The 25,909-nt window shown below is 35.8% G+C and overlaps 1 protein-coding gene across 2 annotated transcripts; it reads left to right on the top strand.

Annotated features, from left to right (window-relative positions):
* The first annotated feature begins 4,717 nt into the window (after positions 1–4,717).
* LOC149412369 (SIN3-HDAC complex-associated factor-like) lies at positions 4,718–24,468 on the top strand. Of its 2 annotated transcripts, none has more exons than XM_089646178.1 (5): positions 4,718–4,781; positions 6,167–6,251; positions 18,694–18,847; positions 19,849–20,111; positions 20,424–24,468. In XM_089646178.1, exons 2-5 carry the CDS (start codon positions 6,178–6,180, stop codon positions 20,923–20,925), a joined length of 993 nt encoding a protein of 330 aa, XP_089502304.1. In that variant the 5' UTR covers positions 4,718–4,781; positions 6,167–6,177; the 3' UTR covers positions 20,926–24,468. The 2 variants fall into 2 exon arrangements, with proteins under 2 accessions (XP_089502304.1, XP_089502305.1); XM_089646179.1 differs by lacking the exon at positions 4,718–4,781 and adding an exon at positions 5,695–5,742.
* The last annotated feature ends 1,441 nt before the right edge of the window (positions 24,469–25,909 follow it).

Raw genomic sequence — 25,909 nt, 5'->3', positions numbered from 1 at the left:
CCTGGGCCAAGGCTCCGAAGGGCGGAGTCGGCAGGCAGCGAATTCTGAGTGGGCAGCTTCTGGGTGGGAAAATCCTCGGCACCGCTCCAAGGGGGAGAGCAGGAAGTTTCTCGGCGGAGGCGAGACGGTAACTTCTGCTAGGGCAGCTCCCTGGTCGGAAGAGCCTCGGTGCCGCTCCAAAGGGGGAGAGCAGGAAGTTTCTCGGCGGAGGCGAGACGGTAACTTCTGCTAGGGCAGTTCCCTGGTCGGCAGCTGCCTCGGCGCCGCTCCAAGAGGGAGAGCAGGTTGATGACTCCCAAGGTGATGACTGTCGAGTGCGGAAATGTGAAGTGTCGAGAACTAGGCGAGATCGTGACCGCCAAGAGGGCAGCCTCCTGGGCGGAGGCGCCTCGGCGACCGCCCCAAGGGGGGGCGAGATGATGACTCTCGAAAGGCGAGATTGTGACTGTCGAGAGGGCAGCCTCCTGGGCGGAGGCCCCTCGGCGACCGCCCCAAGGGGGGGCGAGATGATGACTGTCTGACTGGGTACTCTTGACTCGGGACTGTTGGTTGCGGAATCTGTCTTCAGCTGTTGAGGCGAGATCGTGACCGCCGAGAGGGCAGCCTCCTGGGCGGAGGCGCCTCGGCGGCCGCCCCAAGGGGAGGCGAGATGATCACTCTCTGACTGGGTACTGGATACTGTGTTTTTGGTCGGGACTGTCTTCAGCTGCGCAATCCAGCGACCGTAGCGCGCCTGTCGTGGGGTGCTGTAACTAAAGTGGTTCCGCTTTAAACCACTTCGGTACGTTGTTTGAGTCCGTGGCGCTGGCATCGACATTCTCACCGTAGTCGTTATTATTATTTTAAAAGATGCTAAAATGACATTTGTACAAAAGACCTTCAAACAATTACAATTTAGCCTAGCCTTGGGCGAAGGTTTGTTTTTATTGCCGGGTCGCTGGCTTAACGTTCCCATTTCAGAATTACTACTTAATGACGGTCTAGAGATAAATCTGCCGACTAATGGGTGTATTGCTTGAGTTGGCTTTCTAAATTTTTATTGCGGGACCGGTGAAACTATTCACTAAATACTTAATGTCTAATAATTCGAACTGCCGCCTCCATCTGCGTGTAAAATCAGAGAGATAAATGCTGGAGCACGTGTTCGCTTTGGTCTTTCTGTGAATTCAAGTCATGTATATACCTAGGGACATATCAATCGCCCCCGGTTTGTTTGACTTGAATTCACAGGGAGATTATAATTAACTTATAAGCTATTATTAAATTTACTATTGCTACGACATTTAACCTAACAACCTAGATTTAACATTATTACGATATTGATATTGGCATAGTGTGGGTGTGGGAATGGAACTAGGTGTAGCCTGAATGACTTCTGCTGTGGCCGCTCGCGTAGTCCGGGTGCTAGCTGACGCCATTGTTCAAAATATTCTAAATTGTCTAAAAGTAAAATCTATTCCTAAATTTAAAAAAATGTATATACCTAATTTAATTTGAAAAAATCTATACCTAAATTAATTTAAAAAATCAATACCTAAATTAATTAAAACTACCTACAGCTAAGTTAATAAAAAAAAGCAATACCTAAATTAAAAACAAATCTGTACATAAACTATTACTAAGATTTTTGGGCGCCAAATACTCTTTTGATATGGGAAGTATTAAACCCGGATGTACATACATATTATAGAGACGAAAAATACTGTAAAACATAAATCAAAATTGCCACTTAAAATTAAACAAAATTATAAATAACCTGAAAATCTTATCCTAGATTCTAACGAGGCTGTGAGCGAATAAATAATTTTACAAATTATGAAAATCGTTCCTCCTTTTGAATTAATTGCTCTAATCTCAGGGTCGGGAATCGGAAGTATGCACTTATACTTCTACCAGCCTAAAGCCGGTAAGCCCCACGTTCAGGGCCGCCAATTGTTACAACTCTACTTAAGGGATGTTAATAATTAATATTATTCAGGTAAAAGATAAGGAGGAACGAGTACAAAAAAAAAGAAGTTACTTAAGTTCGAACACGATTAAAATTTATTTAAAAAAAAATGTATAAAGAAGGGTTAGTCTTAATCTAGCTTAATGATAGTTTTAAATTGTAATTCTTAAAATTAATTGTCCTTTTTCTTAATCCTAAATTATCTTCATTCACTGTCTTAAAAGTTGGGTCACGTTACGAGATAATTATGCAAAAATTGTGCAGACACTTCCCTTTACGATGATTCTGGAATCACGGATCTCCACGTTCGCACTTATCACCGACAACACAAGCGGCAACTTGGGTTGGATCCGAAGGGCGGAAGTTGTTCAACCTGGGCCAAGGCTCCGAAGGGCGGAGTCGGCAGGCAGCGAATTCTGAGTGGGCAGCTTCTGGGTGGGAAAATCCTCGGCACCGCTCCAAGGGGGAGAGCAGGAAGTTTCTCGGCGGAGGCGAGACGGTAACTTCTGCTAGGGCAGCTCCCTGGTCGGAAGAGCCTCGGTGCCGCTCCAAAGGGGGAGAGCAGGAAGTTTCTCGGCGGAGGCGAGACGGTAACTTCTGCTAGGGCAGTTCCCTGGTCGGCAGCTGCCTCGGCGCCGCTCCAAGAGGGAGAGCAGGTTGATGACTCCCAAGGTGATGACTGTCGAGTGCGGAAATGTGAAGTGTCGAGAACTAGGCGAGATCGTGACCGCCAAGAGGGCAGCCTCCTGGGCGGAGGCGCCTCGGCGACCGCCCCAAGGGGGGGCGAGATGATGACTCTCGAAAGGCGAGATTGTGACTGTCGAGAGGGCAGCCTCCTGGGCGGAGGCCCCTCGGCGACCGCCCCAAGGGGGGGCGAGATGATGACTGTCTGACTGGGTACTCTTGACTCGGGACTGTTGGTTGCGGAATCTGTCTTCAGCTGTTGAGGCGAGATCGTGACCGCCGAGAGGGCAGCCTCCTGGGCGGAGGCGCCTCGGCGGCCGCCCCAAGGGGAGGCGAGATGATCACTCTCTGACTGGGTACTGGATACTGTGTTTTTGGTCGGGACTGTCTTCAGCTGCGCAATCCAGCGACCGTAGCGCGCCTGTCGTGGGGTGCTGTAACTAAAGTGGTTCCGCTTTAAACCACTTCGGTACGTTGTTTGAGTCCGTGGCGCTGGCATCGACATTCTCACCGTAGTCGTTATTATTATTTTAAAAGATGCTAAAATGACATTTGTACAAAAGACCTTCAAACAATTACAATTTAGCCTAGCCTTGGGCGAAGGTTTGTTTTTATTGCCGGGTCGCTGGCTTAACGTTCCCATTTCAGAATTACTACTTAATGACGGTCTAGAGATAAATCTGCCGACTAATGGGTGTATTGCTTGAGTTGGCTTTCTAAATTTTTATTGCGGGACCGGTGAAACTATTCACTAAATACTTAATGTCTAATAATTCGAACTGCCGCCTCCATCTGCGTGTAAAATCAGAGAGATAAATGCTGGAGCACGTGTTCGCTTTGGTCTTTCTGTGAATTCAAGTCATGTATATACCTAGGGACATATCAATAGTGCAAAAATTTTTTCTTGTGATGTCATCGATCGCTTAGAATAATAATTATGCTTCAATCCAATATAATATATGCATACAGCCTGCTAATGAAGCCGTACGAGATCATTGACATTTATCACCAAATAAATTATCAAAGTTTTTTGTTGACAGTGACAGGGTTGTGTTGTGGACAAATTGTGAGACAGCCCAACACAAGAGTTACACACAAATTAATTTTAAAAAATACCTGTGAACTTGAGGATTTGAATCTGTGGCCTATGGATTTGCATTCGAGGGCCTAACCCCTCGACTACAAAGGCCATTATCTTAAAATAGACAAATGACATAGCGTATAAAAATAATTTTACTATAAAATATGTATAAAACAAAGAAAAGGCTTAATTTAGCACACGTATTAATCCATCTATAGTAATAGGAGCGCGCTGTGCCACACATGCTGTGCGACAGCCTGGACGAGAGTTCGGATTTTAGGTATTGCTGACTCGTCCCGGCTCCTACAGCCGTTCAAAGCAAGTGAACACGTAAATTTTTTTTTTCAACGTTCTTTTGATATTGAGAGGATTAAATCATGAAACGTCCATCGCTTGCTATTTACTATAAAATTTTACACACATACATGTACAAGATGAAGGTAAATCATTTTAAAGATACCGACTATTTACCATTTAACGCTTGACGTTAATGGGTTGCAAATTCAAAATAAATGATCTTTTTTGTTAAAATAAAATATGAAGTACAATGGCATAGCTTATAGGTCCATCCTATTGTCAGGTGAAAAGAATTATTTATAATTGAATTAATATATATTTAATAATTGATAAATATCGCTACGCATCCAGTATCTTTGGACAATTGCGGGGTAACAAGGAAGTGCATGCGGGTATTCCAAACTAGTTAAAAAACTCTTTTGAAACTTTCGATACCATTGGTAGTCATCAATACTTTCAAACGTGTCCTCTTTAAAATGATTTGCCTCTAAGCGAAGATACTCGCTGGTATGCTAAGTTAAGCTGTGCTAGAGTTTGATGAGTGATTATTTGATTCCTTACATGACTTTAATAATGTGAGTATCTACCTACTGGAATCAAATTTCAGAATCATGTGTGCTTCACTTTAGCATGCTAGTATTCTTTTTAAACGCATGTAGCACCTACAAAGCTTGTATATTTTTGACAGAAACCTGCGCAGCATAGATGCGCATAAAGCATCCTGCAATCTGAAATAAATTGTCTAAAACGGCCGACACGTTCGCGACATCGGTGAGTATTGAAATTGTTTAAAGATTTATACTAAAGTTTGGTGTTGATTAGCGTTCAAATATAAACTTGCTTTGATGATGTATCCGGATGAATGTTATTAAAGCTGTGTCGCAAATGGATTCCTCGTAGAATTACGTTTTGAGCACCGTTTAATGAAAGCGTCTGTCTGCTCATTTTTTAAAGCTTCATGGCCGGTTGTGGTTAATTTATTACAGAAATTACGATTATTTCTATAAAATTATGGTAGAAATAGTGCTGATTCACGATATTTCTTTATTAGTAATTAGTCCAACCCCTTTCTGTGTACGTTATATTTGATAATGTTTAGCTTTAAATGAAGCTTTGCCAAGCCCGGTTAGCCGATTGTTTTTGGTTTCTGCGTGCTTTCGTTTGCGAGATTGGGTAGGGAAGATGAAAGTTCCATTTGTGCAACGCATGCATGCTACACCCTTTTACGTCCTACTTGCTGCGCAATTGCAAACCCGTGCAAACAATGCTTCGATCGGTTGTACCTACATAGGTATGTTATGTGTCTTTCGTACCTTCAAACCCACGCCGTACTTCCAGCCTTTTCTCGATTCCGGCCTCAAATAAATATCGATTTTGGATTAGATTTTAAATTTCATGTTGTTTCATTTCACTTCACTTGTTGGAGGACGTATTTCTTTGATATTTACACTGCCACAAAATATATATATATATATTTTTTGAAAATTGTGTCTTAACACCATGAACCTTTCGGAATCCCATGCAAAGATTATGATTTTCAGGTAATTTATAAATAAAAAATTCTCGCCAACAAGGTATTTATTACTGATCTTCTGCAGCAGATATTCTTTGTCTCCACAGGATCAAGACCACCTGTTATTTGCAGTTTCTTCACATTTCCTGGGAGTTGTGATCTGTTGTAGATGTAGACTTGGCGACTATTCCTGATGCAGTATCTCTCCTTTCATTTTACGTGTGTCCATAATATCACCTCACCATAACTTATATATAATAGTTCATGTTCTTGCCAAGGGAATCAAAGAATTCACAACAAATTTAAATATGATGAATTAATATTAATTATAATTAATATTAATATTATTGCTCTTATGCACTCACTTGACTTCCATCATATCTACCTGACTATCTCTCGAATCCATACATTTGTACATCTGTTCACTGAGCTGTTCAATACTTCATCAATACACAAGAATACCATTAAATGTCATGTCATTTCAAGAATATATTTTAATAATCTTTCTGTTCTGTGTATTAGAAAGCTTTTTTGTAATGTCTCTTTTGTTTGAAAATGCTTTTTCTATTTTCATTGTTTTTCTTTTTTTTGCTTTTTTTTTTGCTGTTTGTTTGTTCAAAATGCTTTTTTTTTCTTTTTCCAGGGAATAGCAGAATGTTTTCTTTTCATAAGCCCAAAGTGTACCGCTCGTCGGCAGGATGTTGTATTTGCAAGGCCAAATCAAGCAGGTATAAATATAAAAGTTTCTAGTTGGTTGGACGAATTACTGGACGCCGGTGACGGGCACCTTATTGAATAGTTTATGTGCATTTATGTACACGGGTTTCTTAAATGAATAATTGAGTTTTCTTTCTCAGTTTTCTGAAATAATTTTCTGGGTTTTTGGCTTAATTTGGCTTTGCGCGCCGACGCTTCATAACACACATTACAGTTCCCATATCTGGTACAGGGTAAATCAGTCAATTTTAAATTGCTTTAAAAAAAAATTAAAAATAATAATAAAAAACCGTGTCAATCTCATGTTAAATATTGTCTTAGAAAATGAAAAACATAGAAAAGCCACTGACAAATGCATACTTCTACTTTGGTTGCAAATTATTGACTTTAGGCACTTTCAAAGTTGTCCAATGCACTGATTCACCCTGTATCATATTGTCCCTGTTCTGGCAGAAAACATTACTTTGTTAATTATTTTCTTCCAGAGGAATGATATTATGTATGTTAGAAGACGTTCAATACAAATTCAAGACAAAAATCGTGACATTATTAGTATCATTTAATGTTGTGCTTTTGTAACATTATCATTTTTTAAACCAAAGACTTATCTGTACATAAATCTATCTCCTGATTACAAATAAGGTTTTACTTGTATATTAATATTGTATCAGTTTTACTTTATTTGGCATGCACCTAAATACTTCTATGTTTCCTATACTGTGACATACTGGCCTTGTGTTCTTTCCTAAATTGGACACTGGATTGGTAAATGCATGTGGACCTGAAAAAGACTCCATGAAACTCATTAGGCAACAATATACATTCATCCCCTCTTTGCGCATATTTCTACCCTTCACTGGTTCCATCCTTCATAATCTTCTAAAGTAAGTCAATAGTTCCTGAAATAGTCGGTTCAGTATTGGCAGGTTCACTTATAAGAGATTGGAAGCTAATTTTATTTGTGTAGGTATGTATGCAGTGTCATATGGTCTCAGTGTATTTTGATGGGTTACTAAAGAGATTTACCAGTAAAGGAAAGATTTAATTGATTGTATTATTTTACACCCATGATATATAAATATATTGTTGTTTAGGTTAACCATGGTCCACTCTTGTAAAATAGGTTTTATGGATGTATAAAGCACGGTTCCATGATAACTCAACACAGTGACAATTCAACACACTTTTAAAAAGTGATATAAAGTCATTAGAAACAATGCAAAAAAAAATTAACCTCACCTACTTAACCCAGTTAATAAAGTTTTTGTTTCATCACTTTCCATGACTTTATATAACTTTTTAAAGATGTGATGAATTATCACTGTGATGATTTATCCGGTCACCATAAAGCACAATGATGATAGGTAAAAAGGGGTTAACCAAAACCTCCTAGATCTTAGAAAGGCCGGGACACTGAATCAAATTGGCCTCCTAACTTGAATGAGAACCTTCAAAAAATGTATTTTTTATTTATTTAATAATTAACAAAAAAAAATTTAAATGTTTTAATAAATAAGAATAAATTGAAGAGTATTTAAATATTTTTTTTTGTAGGATCTCTTACAAGTTAGGAAGCTGATTTGATTCAGTGTCCTAGCTTTGTGATCTAGGAGGATTTGTTTTTTTTTTTTTTGGTTTACACTGCAAAAGACATGAATAGGTAAGTCACATGAAATATAATAACCATAATATGCAAAATGGTATCGCTGCCAAATTTTTCTCCAAAATGAATAATTATTTTTTACAATGTTTTTGCAGAATCTTTGGATAAAATATAAGTACTTTTTAATAGTCTCTATCGGCATCCCTCGTTAGTACAGTAAATTGAGTGAAAATATAGGGATTGCTTTCTTTAAGATTTTTTTTTTTTTTTGCATATTTTTTAAATAACTAACAACACCTTTTTAACTAGACCACTAGAATATGTGTATGTTACAGTGTCATACTCTGCATAGTGATAATTATAAGATGATGATACCATAAGTGATAATGTGCGTGTAATTTGTGTGCGATCTTATATGGCGGATATTAATTTATATAGCGTTTTTATCTTACAACTTTACTGCATAAATAAATTGCGGGATTGTCTTCACATTTCTTGAATCCTGTATTGCAGGTACTTTTTTTGATGCTGCAAAATGAAACCCAAATGCACTTTCATCCTATCCCACCACAAGTACCCAAAATGACCCAATATTTGTACCTCTGTCATATCTCCCATGATTTGCAATCCCATCAGTCTTTAGCTCACAAATTCGTTTACGCACTGATAATTTAACATAACTGGGCTTTTCTCCACCAAGTTATTTTATATACTCAAAGGTACAAACGGTCCTCTGATAAAGGATCTAATTAAATCATACTAAGTAAAGTTTATTGTTGCGCTATTCACTCACAAGAAGTATTACTGATTCAAATATAATAGACTGATGGTACTCATCAGAATGGAGTAACTCATGCAGCATCTCAGAAATTAGCTTTAAGGGTAAAAGTAACATACATTATAATCTATGCGTTCATAAATGGCGTTAATTTAATTATTTTATGAAAATACAGTTTTTTTTTTGCAAGTTATTCTTTAAAATATTGAGAAAAATTTGTTTGTGGCCGTACGCAATATGTATAAATAGTTTTGTCCGTATAAATCCTCAATTCTTTCAGGAAAGGCTAACAAATACAAAATTGTATCGGTGATTCAATCCAATATTGTATTTGTATGCCTTTCTTGAAAGAATTGAGTTTTACAAGGACAAAACTATTTATTCTTATTGCATATGCACGGGCGCAAAAAAATAATTCATCTATTCATCCTTATGATATTTTTTCTAAACTCCCATTTTATGCAACTGTAATATGCAATAAAGTTTACAGGGCACAGATTCCATTTTGCGATAATTTGATATTCTCAAATATTTAGGTGGTAGGTCTAGTCATTTAGGACACTTATGATAAAAAGCTATTTGAGAAAAATTATCAGTTGTGATCTATTGTCGATCATGGCTCGATATTGCAAATTATCAGTTGTGATCTATTGTCGACCATGGCTCAATATTGCAAATTATCAGTTGTGATCTATTGTCGATCATGGCTCAATATTGCAAATTATCAGTTGTGATCTATTGTCGATCATGGCTCAATATTGCAAATTATCAGTTGTGATCTATTGTCGATCATGGCTCGATATTGCAAATTATCAGTTGTGATCTATTGTCGATCATGGCTCGATATTGCAAATTATCAGTTGTGATCTATTGTCGATCATGGCTCGATATTGCAAATTGAGTGGAATGTTTTTAGTATGATTAGGAATTTGTTTGCGTGACACATTTTGGACAGTTTTGGCTTGAATAAATGAAGCCAAATTATTGAATATCCTACGATTACCTATTTAAATTTGGACTGATAACTGATGTTACAGAGCATAATGGGTTTATTGAGCTAATTTAAGTAATTGCATCTCGTTTTGGGCTAGTCTCTAGGTTTGTATATTTGATGGGTACACTATCCCAGCTGTAGTTTTTGATTAGTTAGTATTGCTTAAATTATTTAATGAATAATATTTAACATTTCATGATCAATAAATATTTTAATTTTAAATGAATGACTTCCCACATACTTATTATAAGGATAAAATAAATAACCTTATTAAATATTATTTCTCTGTAACTTATTGAATAAATAACTGGTGTTTCCTGCATTTTCTCTTCTGTATACTTTTGTCACCACTCTGCTATCTCACCACTTGTTTGCATCGGCTTGAAACAAAGGAGTAAAATTAATTTTAATTATCTTTTCTCATCTTTGCCTTGTTGGGGTTGGAGACTTCGACAAAGCGCCTCCAGACTTTCCCGTTCTGCGCTGCTTTTGCGGCCTCAGCGTCTCTTTGTGCAGCCTCAGGAGTTGTTTTTAACAACTTCACTTGGGGCGGTCCACCGGACGTCTTTCCTCTGGAAATGAATGCAGTATTTTTAGTGATAGTCGGTCTTCTGACATTCTTAGTACATGTCCAAGCCACCCTCATTGCGACTTCTACGAAGAGTAGCGGTGATTCGATGTTAAGCCCAACTTATTGAGTTATTTTTATGAAACACTGCCAAATTTCTTGATTGCACTTTAATTCTGTTCACTTTCTCCTAAGGCATTGAAGAAAGCCTAGACATGCGATGGTAGTGTGATCTGCTCTGATCACCCTCAAGTCTGTAGTTCGTTGATTCTCATGCCTCGAGCACAAGTACAATGGTCTATTTTTTTTGCTAACTACTAATATCTGATAAGTAAGATTATTTTATAAACATTGTCTCTGGTGGAATAAATTGTAGAGAAATTTATACCATCACTTCAGGGACATCTTCTATACAGTAGAATTAACAGTATTCGATTGACTAAATAAGTTAAATCACTAATTAATATCTGTTATGCGTCGCTCTTAACTCCCTAATCAATTAAGACCGTGCTACTTAACAATATTACCATTACGGCGATTGTAAATCTGTAGGTTGGCAGTAAGTATTGGTGTCATGATTGCAGTGCAAATTAATTTAAATGCATCACTGATCCCCCTTTATTGGTCTGATTGTGACCGTATCCGCCGTGTATCTATCTATCATTGTGTATATCCCAATTACAATGGTACCCGTAGTACTTCTTTTGCAGATCTTTGCTTGTCAATTATTAAATTGTCCTAGTTCAGTCTTGCACTTGCAACATTTAATGCGTGAAGTTCAGTCCTGCCCGAGAGGAGCAGGAGACTTGATAAGTATTTTCTGTTCTGGAAAACACTACAACAATACAACTTATTTAAAAATTATAATATTTTTAGTGTATTTGAAAGCAAAGTTTTGGACAGTTCCATCTTTGTCCTTTATCCGTAGGTACTCTCTTTGTTTTGTCTATTTATTAGTGTGAATAGTGTTTTATTTTGAATCACTTATTATTAGAATTTATACATTATGTCATCTAGTTTCGGTTATATCCTAACCTTCTTCATGCCAGTTTTATTATAAATAATACTGTCCCGAAGGTTAGGATATAACCGAAACAGTTGACGTAATAATATATAAATTCTAATAGAGTGGTTAGTATAATTAATAATGATACTAATTATGTATAATGTCAAGCCAAAAAGTGTTATTGTAATTCTTTACAAAAAGAAAACCGATCCTAGAGACTTTTAACAGTTTATTATACATGTGTCGTTTACACGGAATATTGTCTATAAAATTTTGCTGGTATGTACTGGATGTTTATTTCAAATTATAGTGATTTGTTTTTGGGGTATTATGCCGTGTTGCTACCTCCTTTAGCCAATGTTTCTGACAGCATTTCAGTGTCTAAGTCTCTGTTCTAAGTCGTGAAGATTACACATCTGTCCTGATGATGGACACTGCATGCTGTCCGAAACGTTCAATAAAAAAGGAGGTAGCGCAACACGGCATAATACCCCAAAAACAAATCACTATAATACTTTTGGCCGTGGAAATCTAAAAAAATCACTTTTTATATTTCAAATGCTTAAAGTATCAATACAAACTACTCTTGTACTTTTCAGTAATGTTGATTATTGCTGGGTTTAATCATTTTCAGTGTTTTACATAATCCGAATTAGTTGTTGAATATAATTAATTACAGACACAAATTATTCTACTGCCGAAAAGATATACCATTTCAGTTCTTGCTTAGAACCTTACTTATACAACCAGCATATTCTGTTAGCCATTGTGCTCTTGGAATGCCTTTCCACTGCTCTGATAAACAAGACAACTGCTGCAAACACATACATGCTATTTACATTTTTTCAGACAACATTATGCACTTAGTAAATAAATATTGACAGTCTTTTTAAAAAAATTGTGTTAGAAATCAAATCAACCTTCATTTAAAAATATAATTTACAAACACTAATTACACAGTGCATCAGCACTGGTGTCGCGAAACTGCGATTCCACTCTATAAGTTGGTGTTGCTGGAATAAGCCCTACGCAACACAAACGAAGGACCAGTCCCAGAACTATGTTAATCGCAACAAAATATGGTACAATTTATTTTTAATGCATCTGCTTAACTTGATGGGCAGGATTCCTCAATGTTTAAACCTGGGTTTTTTAACATAAAAGCCCAGATTGGATTATAGGATAAAAGGGAACTTACCCGTCACAGTTGGAGCCAGTCTGCCAGATTCTAGATGCACTCGAAATATGAATATTAAAATATATTCACAATAACTTATTCCACGGTTGTGGTAATGCTATACGTCAATCCTTTCTGTCTGAGGTACTATTTTATACTGAGCTCTGCAGAGTTCCAAATGAGCATAATGTCACTTTATTGACATCTTGCAACAATAACTGGTCATGGTGACATTTTGGGATTGTACATTGGGTAGGTAGGACAATTGCAGGATTTGAGATTTCCTATCCACCAAGTCTGCGAATGCATACCTACCAATCCCATTTACATTGCGTGAACATTCTCCCGGCCTTGGAAGTATCTACCGAAATAGTAGGTACTTTAAACATAATGTAAAGAATCAAAGTGTAAAACGAAGTAACATGAACTGTTTAATCTTATAATTACGCTTGATATTGCATAGTTAAGAATGAAAAATTAAAAAATAAATAAATAAAGATATGAATAGTTATTGTGTAGGCAGAGGAAACAATTTCACTACTGGTCGTTTAAAGCTCCTGGAAGTGGTGCTTACGAGTGCTACGTGAACTACTCCGTCTTTACCCGGGAACAACTGCTCATCAACAGTCACCGGCTAATAAAGCGGAGGCGCATCTTCCTGATGCATCAAAACAATCAATCTAGACAATCTCTAGGATTTTCCTGAATTTCACTAGCTTAATTAGCTACAAAAGTTTGCCACCTATGGGGGAAGAGTGAATCCAAATAATTTTTTATTTGCTATTTTCGAATCTGAAAAAGTAAATAAATCGTTTATCAAAACGCGATTCCTATAAGTATTTATAATAGATCTAACGAGTCTAGATAAAATGAACGCAGCGCATAATTCCAATAGATCGAGTGCCAACATTTTCAGAGGGGCTACCTTGAACTTGGAACATATCAAATTCTTCTTAGCGTTGCCACCCTTATCTGTGACATGAATATATACTGAACACCTGTCTGCTTTCATACTAGCATCTGCAAAGGCGATAATATTTATAGTGCAATCATAAATTGAAAACAATCAGATATTGGATCCCATTTTAATCCTAAAATGCTACAATTATCCGAGAAATCTATAGTTGCGTGGTAGGACAGTTTCTCTCACCACTGGCTACCTGCCTTAGAGTTCGCATTGCTAAGAACTGCGTGAACAGTTCAAATCAAACTTTCATTCAATTTCAATCAAAAATTTTTCATGTTGAATTTGTTTATTATGTTTGTTTTATTTCCGCTACCATTATATATAAATACATTTGCTTAACATCTGCGGTTAATGCTATAGCGAATAATTGAAATTTAATTAAAGTGTAAATAAATTAGATTGCAAGTTTGGACCAGTATTCAAAATATCATTAAGTGAAAACTCTGAACTGGTCTTTGTACTGGCATCTAATACAACACGAGTTTTAGTTGTTGATTTATTTTTACGAATTACTGGGTGATGAGGAATGAAATATGCCTCATCAATATTAGATGAAGACGGAACCTCAGACATTATACATCCATTTTCCAGATGTTCAGAAAAAACTTTACTAAAACTCCGATGCAATTCTGGCATCGTATTAAATTTCCGTTCTAAATATTTACATCCCGTCGGACAGACTGAAGGTACATTTTTTCACATTCCACGTCTTCAGCACTCATAATCGACTTAGTAGGCATGTCTTAAATCGTCCAAAACTTGGATAAAGCATTATATAAATCTACGTTGGTTATGGGGATGAACGTCCACGAAACCTCCGACGTACACGTAGGTATTTCACCCATTACATTTATTCGAATACTGTCTCTATAGTAGGTGGTGCATTCGTATTATATCTAGATAAAACCTTATTTCCTAGTATAATATGTGGAAATAATTGCGCACCCAGGAAAATAACAACTTCTGATGGAACATTTCAGTTTTCATCTGTTAAATGCTCAAATAACTTTGTGCACACATTTTGTGTAGGAAACTTATCAGTGATTTTGTCGACCACTAATAGAGTGATTTTTTGTTTATCTTCAGAAACATGTGATTTAAACGTCAATGCAACATGTCTGACTGACAATTTTGATTACCGAATTATTTAAAGGAGTAATATTGAGACTTAGGGGTACCGTGAAAGTTCTATTTAAGTTCTGTTATTATATAATTATAGGCTAGTTGCTTGACAGAACTGAAATAAAAACAGAACTTGAAGAATTCTTTCGCAGGACTTGAATATGAATGTTGAAATTTGATGAATTTTTCTAATTCTCCAAAACAACCCATCGTGAATTTATTACAAATATTTAAGCTGATTAAATTATGTTGTAAATCATTCACCATGCTCTCAAAATTCAGTGCGGTGTGAGGACATTTTTTTACAAATTCTACAAACCGATTTCATAGTCTTATGTTTATCACTCAAACAGTCAACACAAAAGTTATTCAATTTTACAAACTGAAAGAGACTTTTTTTTTGTATTTCTGGCATTTATTACTGTATTTATGATAATAATTATTATTATTAGTTCAACCACAGCGAATGAATGCGTACCTTTGTTTTTATTTTCAACAACTTTACCATCGTTTTGTTCAGTTCGTTGAAGAACTTTGACATGCGAACGAATATATTCTATCAAATCATTATACGTAGGTATATCTTTCTCCCTTATAGACTTATCGAAATTTTGCGCTAACTGTATATCTAATATGTAATATTATAAAGTCCGTTAGGTCATCAATACCTGATTGTTACAATAATACATTACCGATATGGAAGATGCAAATCGTTCAATAAAATTATTTGACTCGTTTGGAAAACTAGGTGCCAATAGTTTTAAATTCAAAATATTGTTCAAGTAAAAAGTTCCTAGCACCCGTTTGTCTTGATATTTCTTTTTGAGAGCTTCCCAAATTAGAAAATAATTTTGTTAATTCGAAATTACTCCCCCAAAAACCAATAAAACTTTTCCTTGGAGTTTGCCTATCAAATATAGCATCTTTTGCGAAGCATTAAAATTTTCATTCGAGTGAATATTTAATTTAAATGCTTCATAATATATTATATCGACTAATTCTCTTGATTACCATCGAATGATGACATCGATAAGTGGGAGCTTAATAAATTTTGGATTTTTTGATTTCTGCCGATCATGTGATGAATCTTGTTTGGCTACAAGGTTTTTGCGCATAGAAACTACAAAGCAGTATTTGCTTTTGAATTTATTCATATAAATCAAAACTAACGACGTAGTTTTGTTCCTATTTTAAGTGAAGCGTATGAAATTCATCACAAAACGTGTTAAATTGAGTATAATATGAAGCTATATTAACCGTTTGTTTAAGAAACTCCTATGAACTTCTCGTCTCTCTATCTGCAATAATTTTCACTCTCTCATATAAATCATTAATATTATTATGCATCAAATTAATCTTCGATTCTAGTAACTTAATTTTAAAATCATACGTACCATCGCTTGTCATTATGATTAATTCTATGCAGGAATCAAAATGAATTAAGAATCACAATAATTACAAACGCGTGTCGTAGCCTAGTACATACTAATTAGCGAAGTATAAAGAGCAAATAATATTTATTGGCATCCTATATATTAATTTAAATACCCTGTTGGTAATCCAGGCTCAAAAGAAGCAAAAAAATGGTGTAGAGAAACTGCAACTCCACTCTATTAGTTGGTGTTGCTGTAATAAGCCCTACGCAACACACCCGAAGGATCAGTCCCAGAACTATCTTAATCGCAACTTAAAATGGGACAATTTATTTTTAAACTTGATAGACAGTTTCCTCAATGCTTAAACCTGGGCTTTTGGAACATAAGAAAAGACCAGAATGGATTATAGGATAACAATGGAAATCACCCCTCGCAGTTGGGGCCAGCCTGCCAGATTCTGGATGCACTTAAAATATGAATATTAAATTATATTCACAATAATTTATTGGTTGTATTTAACGGTTGCGGTTATGTCAAACGTCAGTCCTCCCTGTCTGAGGCACTATTTTATACTGAGCTCTGCAGAACTGCAAATGAGCATAATGTCATTTTTTTGACATCTCGCAACAACTGGTCATTGGGATGGTACATTGGGTAGGTAGAGCAATTGCATGTTTTGAGATTTCCTATCCACCGAGTCTTTGCGAATGCATACCTACCCCTTCCATATATATTGCATAAACAAGCAAGTACACAGAAGATTTTAACCTCTGATTCCTGAGCATATTTGTAGTAAAAAAGGTAACTGTCATTTTGCTGCATGATATTTTTTTTCGATTTAAAACTTTAAAAAAAAAATTAAACAATAACTTTGTAAACATCACTTATAGGTAAATACTTACTTATACTACGGTTGTAGCGAAACCCGGTCGGCATTAAGTATTTACCTATAAGTGATGTTTACAAAGTTATTGTTTAATTTTAAATTATAATGTCACATCACAAAGTAACCGCTTCATATGAAGAAAAAACTTTTTTAATTCTTTCTACCACACGTCGCCAGTGATCATAATGGCTAACGCGTCTGCACGGTGCTGCTGGAATGAGACTCAGTGGTTATGAAGTGATGAGCTACGTTGTACCGAGAGGCGAAATGTAATGGATTTTTTGTTGTTTTTAAATGAAATAAATGTCATTAAACAGCAAAATGACATCTATATTTTTACTACAAATATGCCCAGGAATCACTGGTTAAAATATTTCAGATATGTGCTGATATACCCTGTATGTACATATTATTAAACTTTTTTTTTAATATCCAAAATGTGATAAGTAAAATACACTGCCCTGTGAGACACTGGCCATCCCCTGCGCACTCGCTCTTTGCAAGTGTGGTTGGAATTTTCAAATAATTACAGGTAAAAGATTCCCAATTGACATTGTCATTGTCATTTATACAAATCATTTTTGTATTTAAAATCTTCATTTTGAAACAATTTACCGGCTTTTATCCCTTGTCGTTTTCTCTCCCAAAACATGACTCTCTTCAAGTCCCTGATGCGCATCTTCCTTTCTTGAAAGGACCCTACATCCAGCATCCCTAAAGATAACACGACATCCTGTGTTGAGTTAATATTTGAAAAAAATCAGCAACCATGTGGTGGGTTTGGCAAGTGGTGTTTGTATGCCATGATATCGTTATTAATAAGGTTCAACATAACACTATAACGGAGAAATTGATTTCAATTTTGATTTTGTTATACTTTGGCACATGTGTTTGAATCCTGTTACATTTGAAATTGTTACAAATTAGCAATTAGTGCCATTTTTAATTTTTCACATTGCAACTTCAAATAATGGCCCCCATTTACTGCCGTTTCTCAGTCCATGCCAGCTTTTGTTAAAATTTTGAAATGTAGGAGATTACCAATATGTCTGTGACTCTCTATTTCAAATTTGGTAGGAGTTATAACCTGAACCTTTGTTCAGTTTTTTATTTGTATATCCAAATTTATTTAAGAATGAGTTCATAGAGTCTACTGGTATTATCAAACGCCGCCGTGTTTTTTACATTTATTATTATGTGACACCTCATAAGAGCGCCCCTGACTGTACAGTGTAAAGGCAGTGAGCTATGTCACCACCCAGTTGGGCAGCGTTGTGAGGCGGGTAATGCAGGATAACAATTATAACTCCAGACCATGTCCAGATACTGTTCGGTATGTGTTTTTCTTCCAGTTGGCCGGCACTTTCGAGTACAAACTCCGTTCGTGGAGATATTTTCAGCTAATCGGCTGAGTCCAAACTATTTGTGTTTCCTATCTAAACTACGTGTCTAGCGTGGTGTTAAGTTTAGAGTCAAGTGTAAGAAACCGTTTTTAACAACAAAATTACACTTAAATTAAAATTAATTACAAAATGCATTGTTTTATTTTGAAAATATAATAATAAATAATCATTCTTACATATTCAAAAAGAATAACCTCAATTCAATTGATGGTGAAAATACGCGGCCTAGAAAGTGTTGTTCAATTGCTGACTAGCATTATCACTACAAAAATAGATTGTTTAACAGTCAGCAATTTTTGTCAATTCCAGAGAAAACTGTTTTGTTCTTTTACATTCTGCCAGATGCTTCGTAAGCATTTTGTCAAAAAAACGTGTAGAAATTCCTAGAATAATCCCTACTACTTTGATCAAAGCTGATTTAGCAAGAATCTACTAGTCTTGAATGCGTTAACGAAGCGTTGTCATTCTAAATTTTTTCCTCAAAGGGTAAGGTACCTTCCATTCTTCTTTTCATTCTTCCATTGTTTTCTTTTTCATGTTTGTTTAAATAATGTTATGTCTCTTTTGTTACAGTTCGAGGTTCACAGATTCCAGAAAATACGAAAACGACTTCCAGGAGTGTTTTCAGCTTTCCAGTCAGAGACAAGGGGAAATCTGTAACGCGTGTGTGTTGCTGGTTAAGCGCTTTAAGCGACTACCTGCTGGCTCTGAGAGACACTGGGGACACGTGAGTACATTTTATTTTATAATAATTTAGACTTTACGGATTACCGCTTTTGTCCTTACTTCATTCATTTTTAATTTTATGGAAGACTCCTTTATACATGACGTCCAGAAACTCGTAGTACAAGCGGGAAATTGGTAAATCTATTTCGCATTTGAAGTTGTTTTTGTGGTATATCTTTTTTTGATTTGAGTTTTCATTTTCGAGTAAATCAAGTCCGAATTTGGAATTTTTTAGGTTAAATTTTAAAATATCAGTCGCTGGGGTGTTAATTAATATCAACTGCTTAACTTCTCAAGTACCAAAAGTATCTGGATACGAAAAATTTATGCTCGTTGAGCGCCAGCCTGTCCAATCGGTTATATGGAAATAATACCTTTTTTTTTGTGGGTTTCTAACTCTCGAGAGGTATTAGGTCACGGGAGCTTAACATTTCATAGGTTAATGTATTTTAAAATGGGTCGAAGCATAGACCCTGCACTAAAAGTTTTTCAACCCTGTTGCCGAAAAAAATGAATGAAAAGTATGTAAATGCTCCAATTGAAAAAAAGTTGTTATGGGTTCTCTTTGTGATGTAGATTCACCAGTTTACCGCTTTTGCTATGAGTTTCCGGTCACCATGTATGTCCTTTATTCACAAATGAAAACATTTTCACAATAATAATTGCCCTAGTGAATCAGGCTCCTTTACTCATTACGGTCCTGTGCGGCATAGAGAGCCATGAACACTTGACATGCTGGACGCTTTGATATTAAGCGTTTCTCTTCAGCTTTGCAATTTGGAGGAATGGTTGCGGGTGCTTTTGGTGGAAATACAGAAACTCTATGCGGCCTCGCTCCTCTTTGTATATCTGGAGGTGAATGAAGAGCTCAAGTTTGGTGGAGTTTGAAACACCCCAAGCTGACACCCAACATGGATACCATGATATCACAACTAGTGTCCACTTCAGATAGGACAATTTCCATCAGAATTGTTAAGTGTTTATAAAATGTTTGTTTTGCAGGTTGTTGATGCTCGGGCTGGGCCGGGTATGAAGTGTATGAGTAAGTTCAAGAAGAAGCGAGACGAAATGTACCGTAGCGAGAAGCGCATCAAGGAGGAGGGTGAAGCCGGCAGCATGTCGGAGGAGTCGTGGAGCGATGATGACGGCGCCAGCGACGAGGAGGTGGTAGTGCGTGCGCGTCGCAAGCCCGCCATGCCAGTGCGTAACCTCAACGCCAATGCCATGTCGGACGTTGGCTTTCTGGACAGTACCATCTGGAAGATGTACGTACCATTGCATTAATTATTATATCATAATTGCTACCTTTCTTAGTTTTTAGTTTATGTACATTGTCTTTCAAAGTCCACATCACTGAACAGAAAATCAATAGAAGTATGTTACAAGACCTTTCAACCCCTAGGCCCCAAACAGGTCAATTAAATGGATTATCTGTTCAAGAAAGAATTTATATATTTAAAATTGACCTTTCTTCAGGCACACAGAGACATCCACAATACACTTCCAACAGTTTATATCTTCAGTGGATACACATTTCTCTTAATTTTGATTTCCTTATTTTTAATATTTTTTCTCAGGGAGGTCGTTTGCTGTGGCATTGTCTGGAAAGGCCCGAATGGCTCGGTGGTCTTGGACTCGAAGTACTTCAAGCCGTGTGCGGTGCACCCATCGGCACGTAACAACCCCGCCAAAGACAATGACACGCCTCTCGGCAAGTTCAGCGACAATTCCTCCGACTCTGGCTACGACGAGTCCAGCAACTCGTCTCTGGCGCAGGCACCAGCTCCCCGCAGCGGCAATGGGAACGCCAACGGGAACGCCGACGGGAATGCCAACGGGAATGCCAACGGGAATGCCAACGGGAATGCCAACGGGAATGGGTCCAATGTCAAAGCTCCCGCCAAGCAACAGCTGAATCCGCGCGTGGTGCTTGAGACCAAGAAGAGGGAAGTCAACCCTGTGTCCGTCATCAAGCAGCATCCTCACGCTCGTCTCATGCACGACGACATTTCCGTTAAGCTGAAGGGGGTGGTCATTGTCAAGCAGAAGTACAAAAATGACATTGAAATGGCCGACTGAATGGAATCCTTTTAATTTCCTTTACTTTAGAATGCCCTTTTACCAAGCGGGTTCTCCCCTCTTAATTTATTTAAATGATTCTAACATTGGCTAGTAAAAAGGTCACAATGCCGGTTCTACTAAACTTTTATTTTTTTCAATTATTGAAGAACTTTGTGGTAGGACATTATATAAATGAAAAAAAATTACTTTTCTTCAAACCACTTTATTTATTTACCGCCTTGTAATTTTCCTCTGTATTTAATTTAGTTTATATTTCCATTGTCCTGAAGGAGGTTGAGTGCAACCGAAACCGGTCGACCTATATAACCTACTAAAGTGTGTTTTAAAATAAAGTAATTTTTTTTTCATTTTTTTTTTTCAATGACAATGATGAAAATTAATTTTCTTTTGTGCAATATTTTTATGTACCCTACCCTGGACGAATATTATAATTTGGAGGGGTTTAAATGCTACTTTTATACGGTCATGAATTTTATTCTTTTCTATCTTTAAAGTGGACTTTAACGTGTAGGAGCCGGCAAGAATATTCAATAAATAAAAATACATTTTTGTCAAGGCCAACACAAAGACAATACCATACATGATAAAGTGACATTTTGATATTTGTGTTTAACAAACCCTGTAAAAGTAATATCCAAAGGCAAAATGAATTTATAAGGTCGACACTGCAATTGCAATGCTTCGTGACGGACACAACGTTCTTCAACACTGCAATTGCAGGTCTCTGGCTCCTAAGAGTTAAAGTTACTTTATATTTTACAAATGTGCATTATTCAAAAGCCATTGGATAATTTTTTTCTTAAGAGGACCAATCATTGTACGCCAAAGAATTTTTTTTGTAGTTTAAGATATTTCCAAAAAATTTTAATGAAGAAAATATTATTGGCAATGCATGATAAGTATATTTTCTTCAATTTTGGCTTCTGATTTTAACAAGAAACTAATTTTTCCGTTTGTTAGATAAACCCTCTGCATTTTCTTAATTATTCTTTTCTTCAGTTAACTCAGTCCTGAATAATCTATTGTCAACTTTCAGCAATTTAACACTACCGGAGGTTCGCAATATACAGTGGAATTTAGTTTTAATAAACATCTTTGGTCAAAGATTAACTAAACGAACTTAAGATCATATAAATAATATAAAATGTTTTAATTTTTACATAATTTGACTTTATTTTTGATGACTAAGAACAGGTTGTTTCAGAGAATTTGAACAATTCATCAAAATTTTAAAGTTAATTTTCAGATTCTGTAAAGGTTCTATTCAAGTTCTGTTATTATTTCAGTTTTGTGTAATAACTGGCCAATAGTGATACAATAACAGAACTTGAATAGAACCCTTACAGAATCTGAAAATTAACTTTGAAATTTGATGAATTGTTGTAATTTTGTGAAACAACCCGTCCTTTATATTTTATTTGAAAGTAGTATTAGACTTAATTATATTTTTATTTCGTGTCAATTTATATAATTGATAGAATTGTGTTGTGTGTTTGATCTTTAAGATATCAGATGAAACATCCCTTGTTGAAGAAAGAAATACTCAGCAAGCTATACATTTGTAATTCAAGTGATCTCTTCACTAAATATTGATATTTTTTTTAAATGTATTCATAACCAATACATTTTACGTACATAATATATTTTTTTGGGTTTTATTGATATTTTAGTGCAACATTTTTAATCCATATTTTATATCAGTTTACTCAAACTACTATTAGATTTTGTACCTTTTTTTTGCCCATCGATTATAAACTGGAACCCGCTTATTTATTTACCGCTTTTTGTATTAATTTCTGATTACTATTTTGATGAAAAATTATTAAAAATGGGGTTCAGCTTCAAAATTATTGTGTATCTGAAATGAGTGTCGTACTAATTGAGTTTCATTTATGAATTTTGTTGTAAATCTGTTAATTCATAATAATAGTATATAATTTCTATGTAATTTTTTAGTATAAGTGTATCGGGGTAATTATGACACTAGGGTAATAGGGCCAACAAATGGCCTTTTTGGTTTCCAATCTGTCTGTCATGACGGAGCCATGTGACGTGTGCCAAATATCCATGATGTCCAAACTGCCCCGTGTGTTCAGTTATTTTGTTTATGTTAGCTGGGCTGCAATTAATCGACCCTTTGACTGTTCTCATTGCCCCTTGGAATCTAATTCACTTCAAATTATACTTTCTACAGGAGAGAAGATTCTTTAGCATCAACAAATGTCCGAGCATATAAGGGTCTATTTTGTCTGTGATGAATATAGCCCAGACAGGCATAGCAATTTCTTTGTCATTCGATCATTCATACGTTTATGTTGGGGAGCTGGGAGTCGTATCGGGGGAGCCATATCTCGCAAGCACAGAATGCTCATTGCTTAGTAGATACATATGTCCAAGTCCAGATGTCTAACTGTCAGATGCCGTTCACGTTTCTGAGTATGTAATAACAATTCATACTTGGATAATTTTAATGGCGCTGTTTTTCTAAAATATCTCCTGACAAAAAGTTATACTGTTCAATTGAGCCATCGTACAGTTTAATGGGAGTCGTACAAATACGGCTCATCAAAAAGAGCAAGCTCAATTGTTTGGCTCGTTCATGAACGACTCATCGCTAATTTGAACCCTGTACGTCAAAGGAATTGCTATGTTATATTGTCCGGTCTACAGTAAATTGATGAGTAAGATGAGTATTGCCTCATCATCAATATAATATGTTTTATTTACAAGATTAATTGGTTTCAACAGCAACAATAATATAATTAATGTAAGATACCTGTATTTATATCGTAAATTTTTCTTTATTCTATATTTACCGGCCCCGTGCAATTTAAGAACATTTCAATATAGAAATTTCTCAAAATGAGATTCATTTGTTTGTGTCTACTATACTTCAATGTTTCCGTTAAATAAATGTGTGATGTTTGCTTTGTGGTGTCAGATCCTTAACCCATATGCTGCAAAATTTTGTGTTGTTTTTTTATACACTCATAATAATGCACATGAACCTACATTCATATAACTAGAAAGTGGATAATATACAAAATACAAGTTTGCTACTGACTCGGTCCGCCCATGGAATAATCGGCACTGAAGGAGTTAAATTTTTCAAGGACACTAGTTATGAATTAATTGGTGCCTCCTATAAATCCCTGTCCTAGTGAAGGAATACATAAGACCAAATTTCATTAATTTATAATTGACATTTGCCACGAAGCAAGATCATCTTTATGAAACACAATGTAGAATGCTGTAGCAGCACTTGGTATCAAAAATACTAATATTCAATGTTGTAATTTTTAACCACACATAATTCATTCTTTGTCGGTATAATTATTTAGTTACCTGTATTATTTGATTACCACAAAATCGTGAATTAAAACAATTGTATTCTTTCAATCTTGGTACATATTTTCATTAACCTACATGTATTTTGGTCTTGTAATTATTGTAGGTAATTAATTCTATGAATGAAATTTATTTATTTGTAAAATATTTCAAGATATCATTAAATTTTGGAAAATAAACATATTTGGTAATACCTGAATGTCATATAACCGAGTTTGATTCCTTTTTACTACTTGTACTGCGATAATTATTGTATTTTCATCACTTTACATGCTTTTGAGATTGGTGCGAATATGCACAGGCAGACGTAAGAAATTCAGTTCTTGATCCATCAACTTCTCATAACTAGCATTGTGACAGACTGGAATTGCATGAATTGGCCATGTATTCCTGGCGGGGAAGACTGTCTTTAAAACGGTGTACGAGTGTAAAGTCAAGTCCATAGGTACCCATCCTTATCATCCCTAGGAAGGCAGAATGAGACAGGGTTTTATCATATGAATAATAATACATTTGTATTCCAATTAATACACTTCCCGCCATATCAAGCAAATACATATTACATCTAGGATAAATAATCAGATAAATTAACAACAGTGTTAGCCTGAGGATATACCGCTGCTTAAATCTGTCTCGGCACAAATTCCTTGCTTCATTCACATTCACATACTTCTCGTACATACTCTTCTATAATTCTGACTTTTAACAGGTAAATTTTACCTACGACTACTATTCTAAATACGCGTTTTTTAAAAAACAAACCTTTTAATTCAACTTAGTGACAAAAAGAATCGACTATTTCAGTTGTGGATGGAAAATAGTGCAATTCAATAGCTATTTAGTTAAAATCAAATGTAATATTTTACGCCACTACAGACGCTAAAGACCATTCAATTTCGTTGAGCGGTTGTATCAATCTGCTTGAGTTGAACGTAAAGTTGAACCATGTAAACATTTGTCGTATGCGATAAGGGGGCGTGGCTATCAATTTGTATGGCGGTACCGCCAGAACATCCAGTCACCATCTAACCACCCAACCTTCACGGAGTTGAATCACCTGTAGCGAGTTTGAGCGGTTGAACCAACTTTAGTCAGTCTGCCTAGCCCTTCAGGCCTCTGACTTATTGACCGTTATAATTCTTAGAGAAGCTGCCAGAAAGCCAGAGTATTGGTGTGTATTTCCGCTACTCAATAAATTCTAAATAAGTATCTGAAAACTAAAATCTGTTTTTCAAAGGTGATGAACGCTTTCAAATTTTTATTTGAAAAAAAAAACAATTTATAAATATTACAATTTTTAATGCAAATAAAAAAAAAATTAAAAATAGCTCGCATCACGTTTTTCATTTAAACGCTGAACTAAAATTGTAGATAACAAAAAAAAAAAACAATTTTTTTAAATACATGTATTCTCAACATTATAGCACCTCATTTTTTATCATTTCATATAAAAAAATTAGAAAAAAAACACAAAATATCATACCTTGCGATCAGAACCTTTGGTTTGATAGAGGTGTACATTTGAATTTGGTGGTTAACAGTGGTTAGCGGTTTAATTACTTAGTGGTTATATTTGAATATAATGTTTGATTTTTTTTTTAACACCGTTTAGGTCACATTCTATCTGTGACAG

This window comes from Hesperophylax consimilis, chromosome 23 (genome assembly GCF_061612785.1).
Source record: "Hesperophylax consimilis isolate HC1 chromosome 23, BYU_Hcon_1.0, whole genome shotgun sequence".
Classification (NCBI taxonomy): domain Eukaryota; kingdom Metazoa; phylum Arthropoda; class Insecta; order Trichoptera; family Limnephilidae; genus Hesperophylax; species Hesperophylax consimilis.
Note: the sequence above shows the minus strand (reverse complement) of the source record. Positions and strands in the feature narration are given on the sequence as shown.

Excerpts from the sequence above, each read along its gene's own strand:
- LOC149412369 (XM_089646178.1), top strand. The coding sequence starts at position 6,178 with ATGTTTTCTTTTCATAAGCCCAAAGTGTACCGCTCGTCGGCAGGATGT. Across the intron at positions 6,252-18,693 it reads TGCAAGGCCAAATCAAGCAG|TTCGAGGTTCACAGATTCCA; the intron begins GTATAAATATAA and ends CTTTTGTTACAG. Across the intron at positions 20,112-20,423 it reads GACAGTACCATCTGGAAGAT|GGAGGTCGTTTGCTGTGGCA; the intron begins GTACGTACCATT and ends ATTTTTTCTCAG.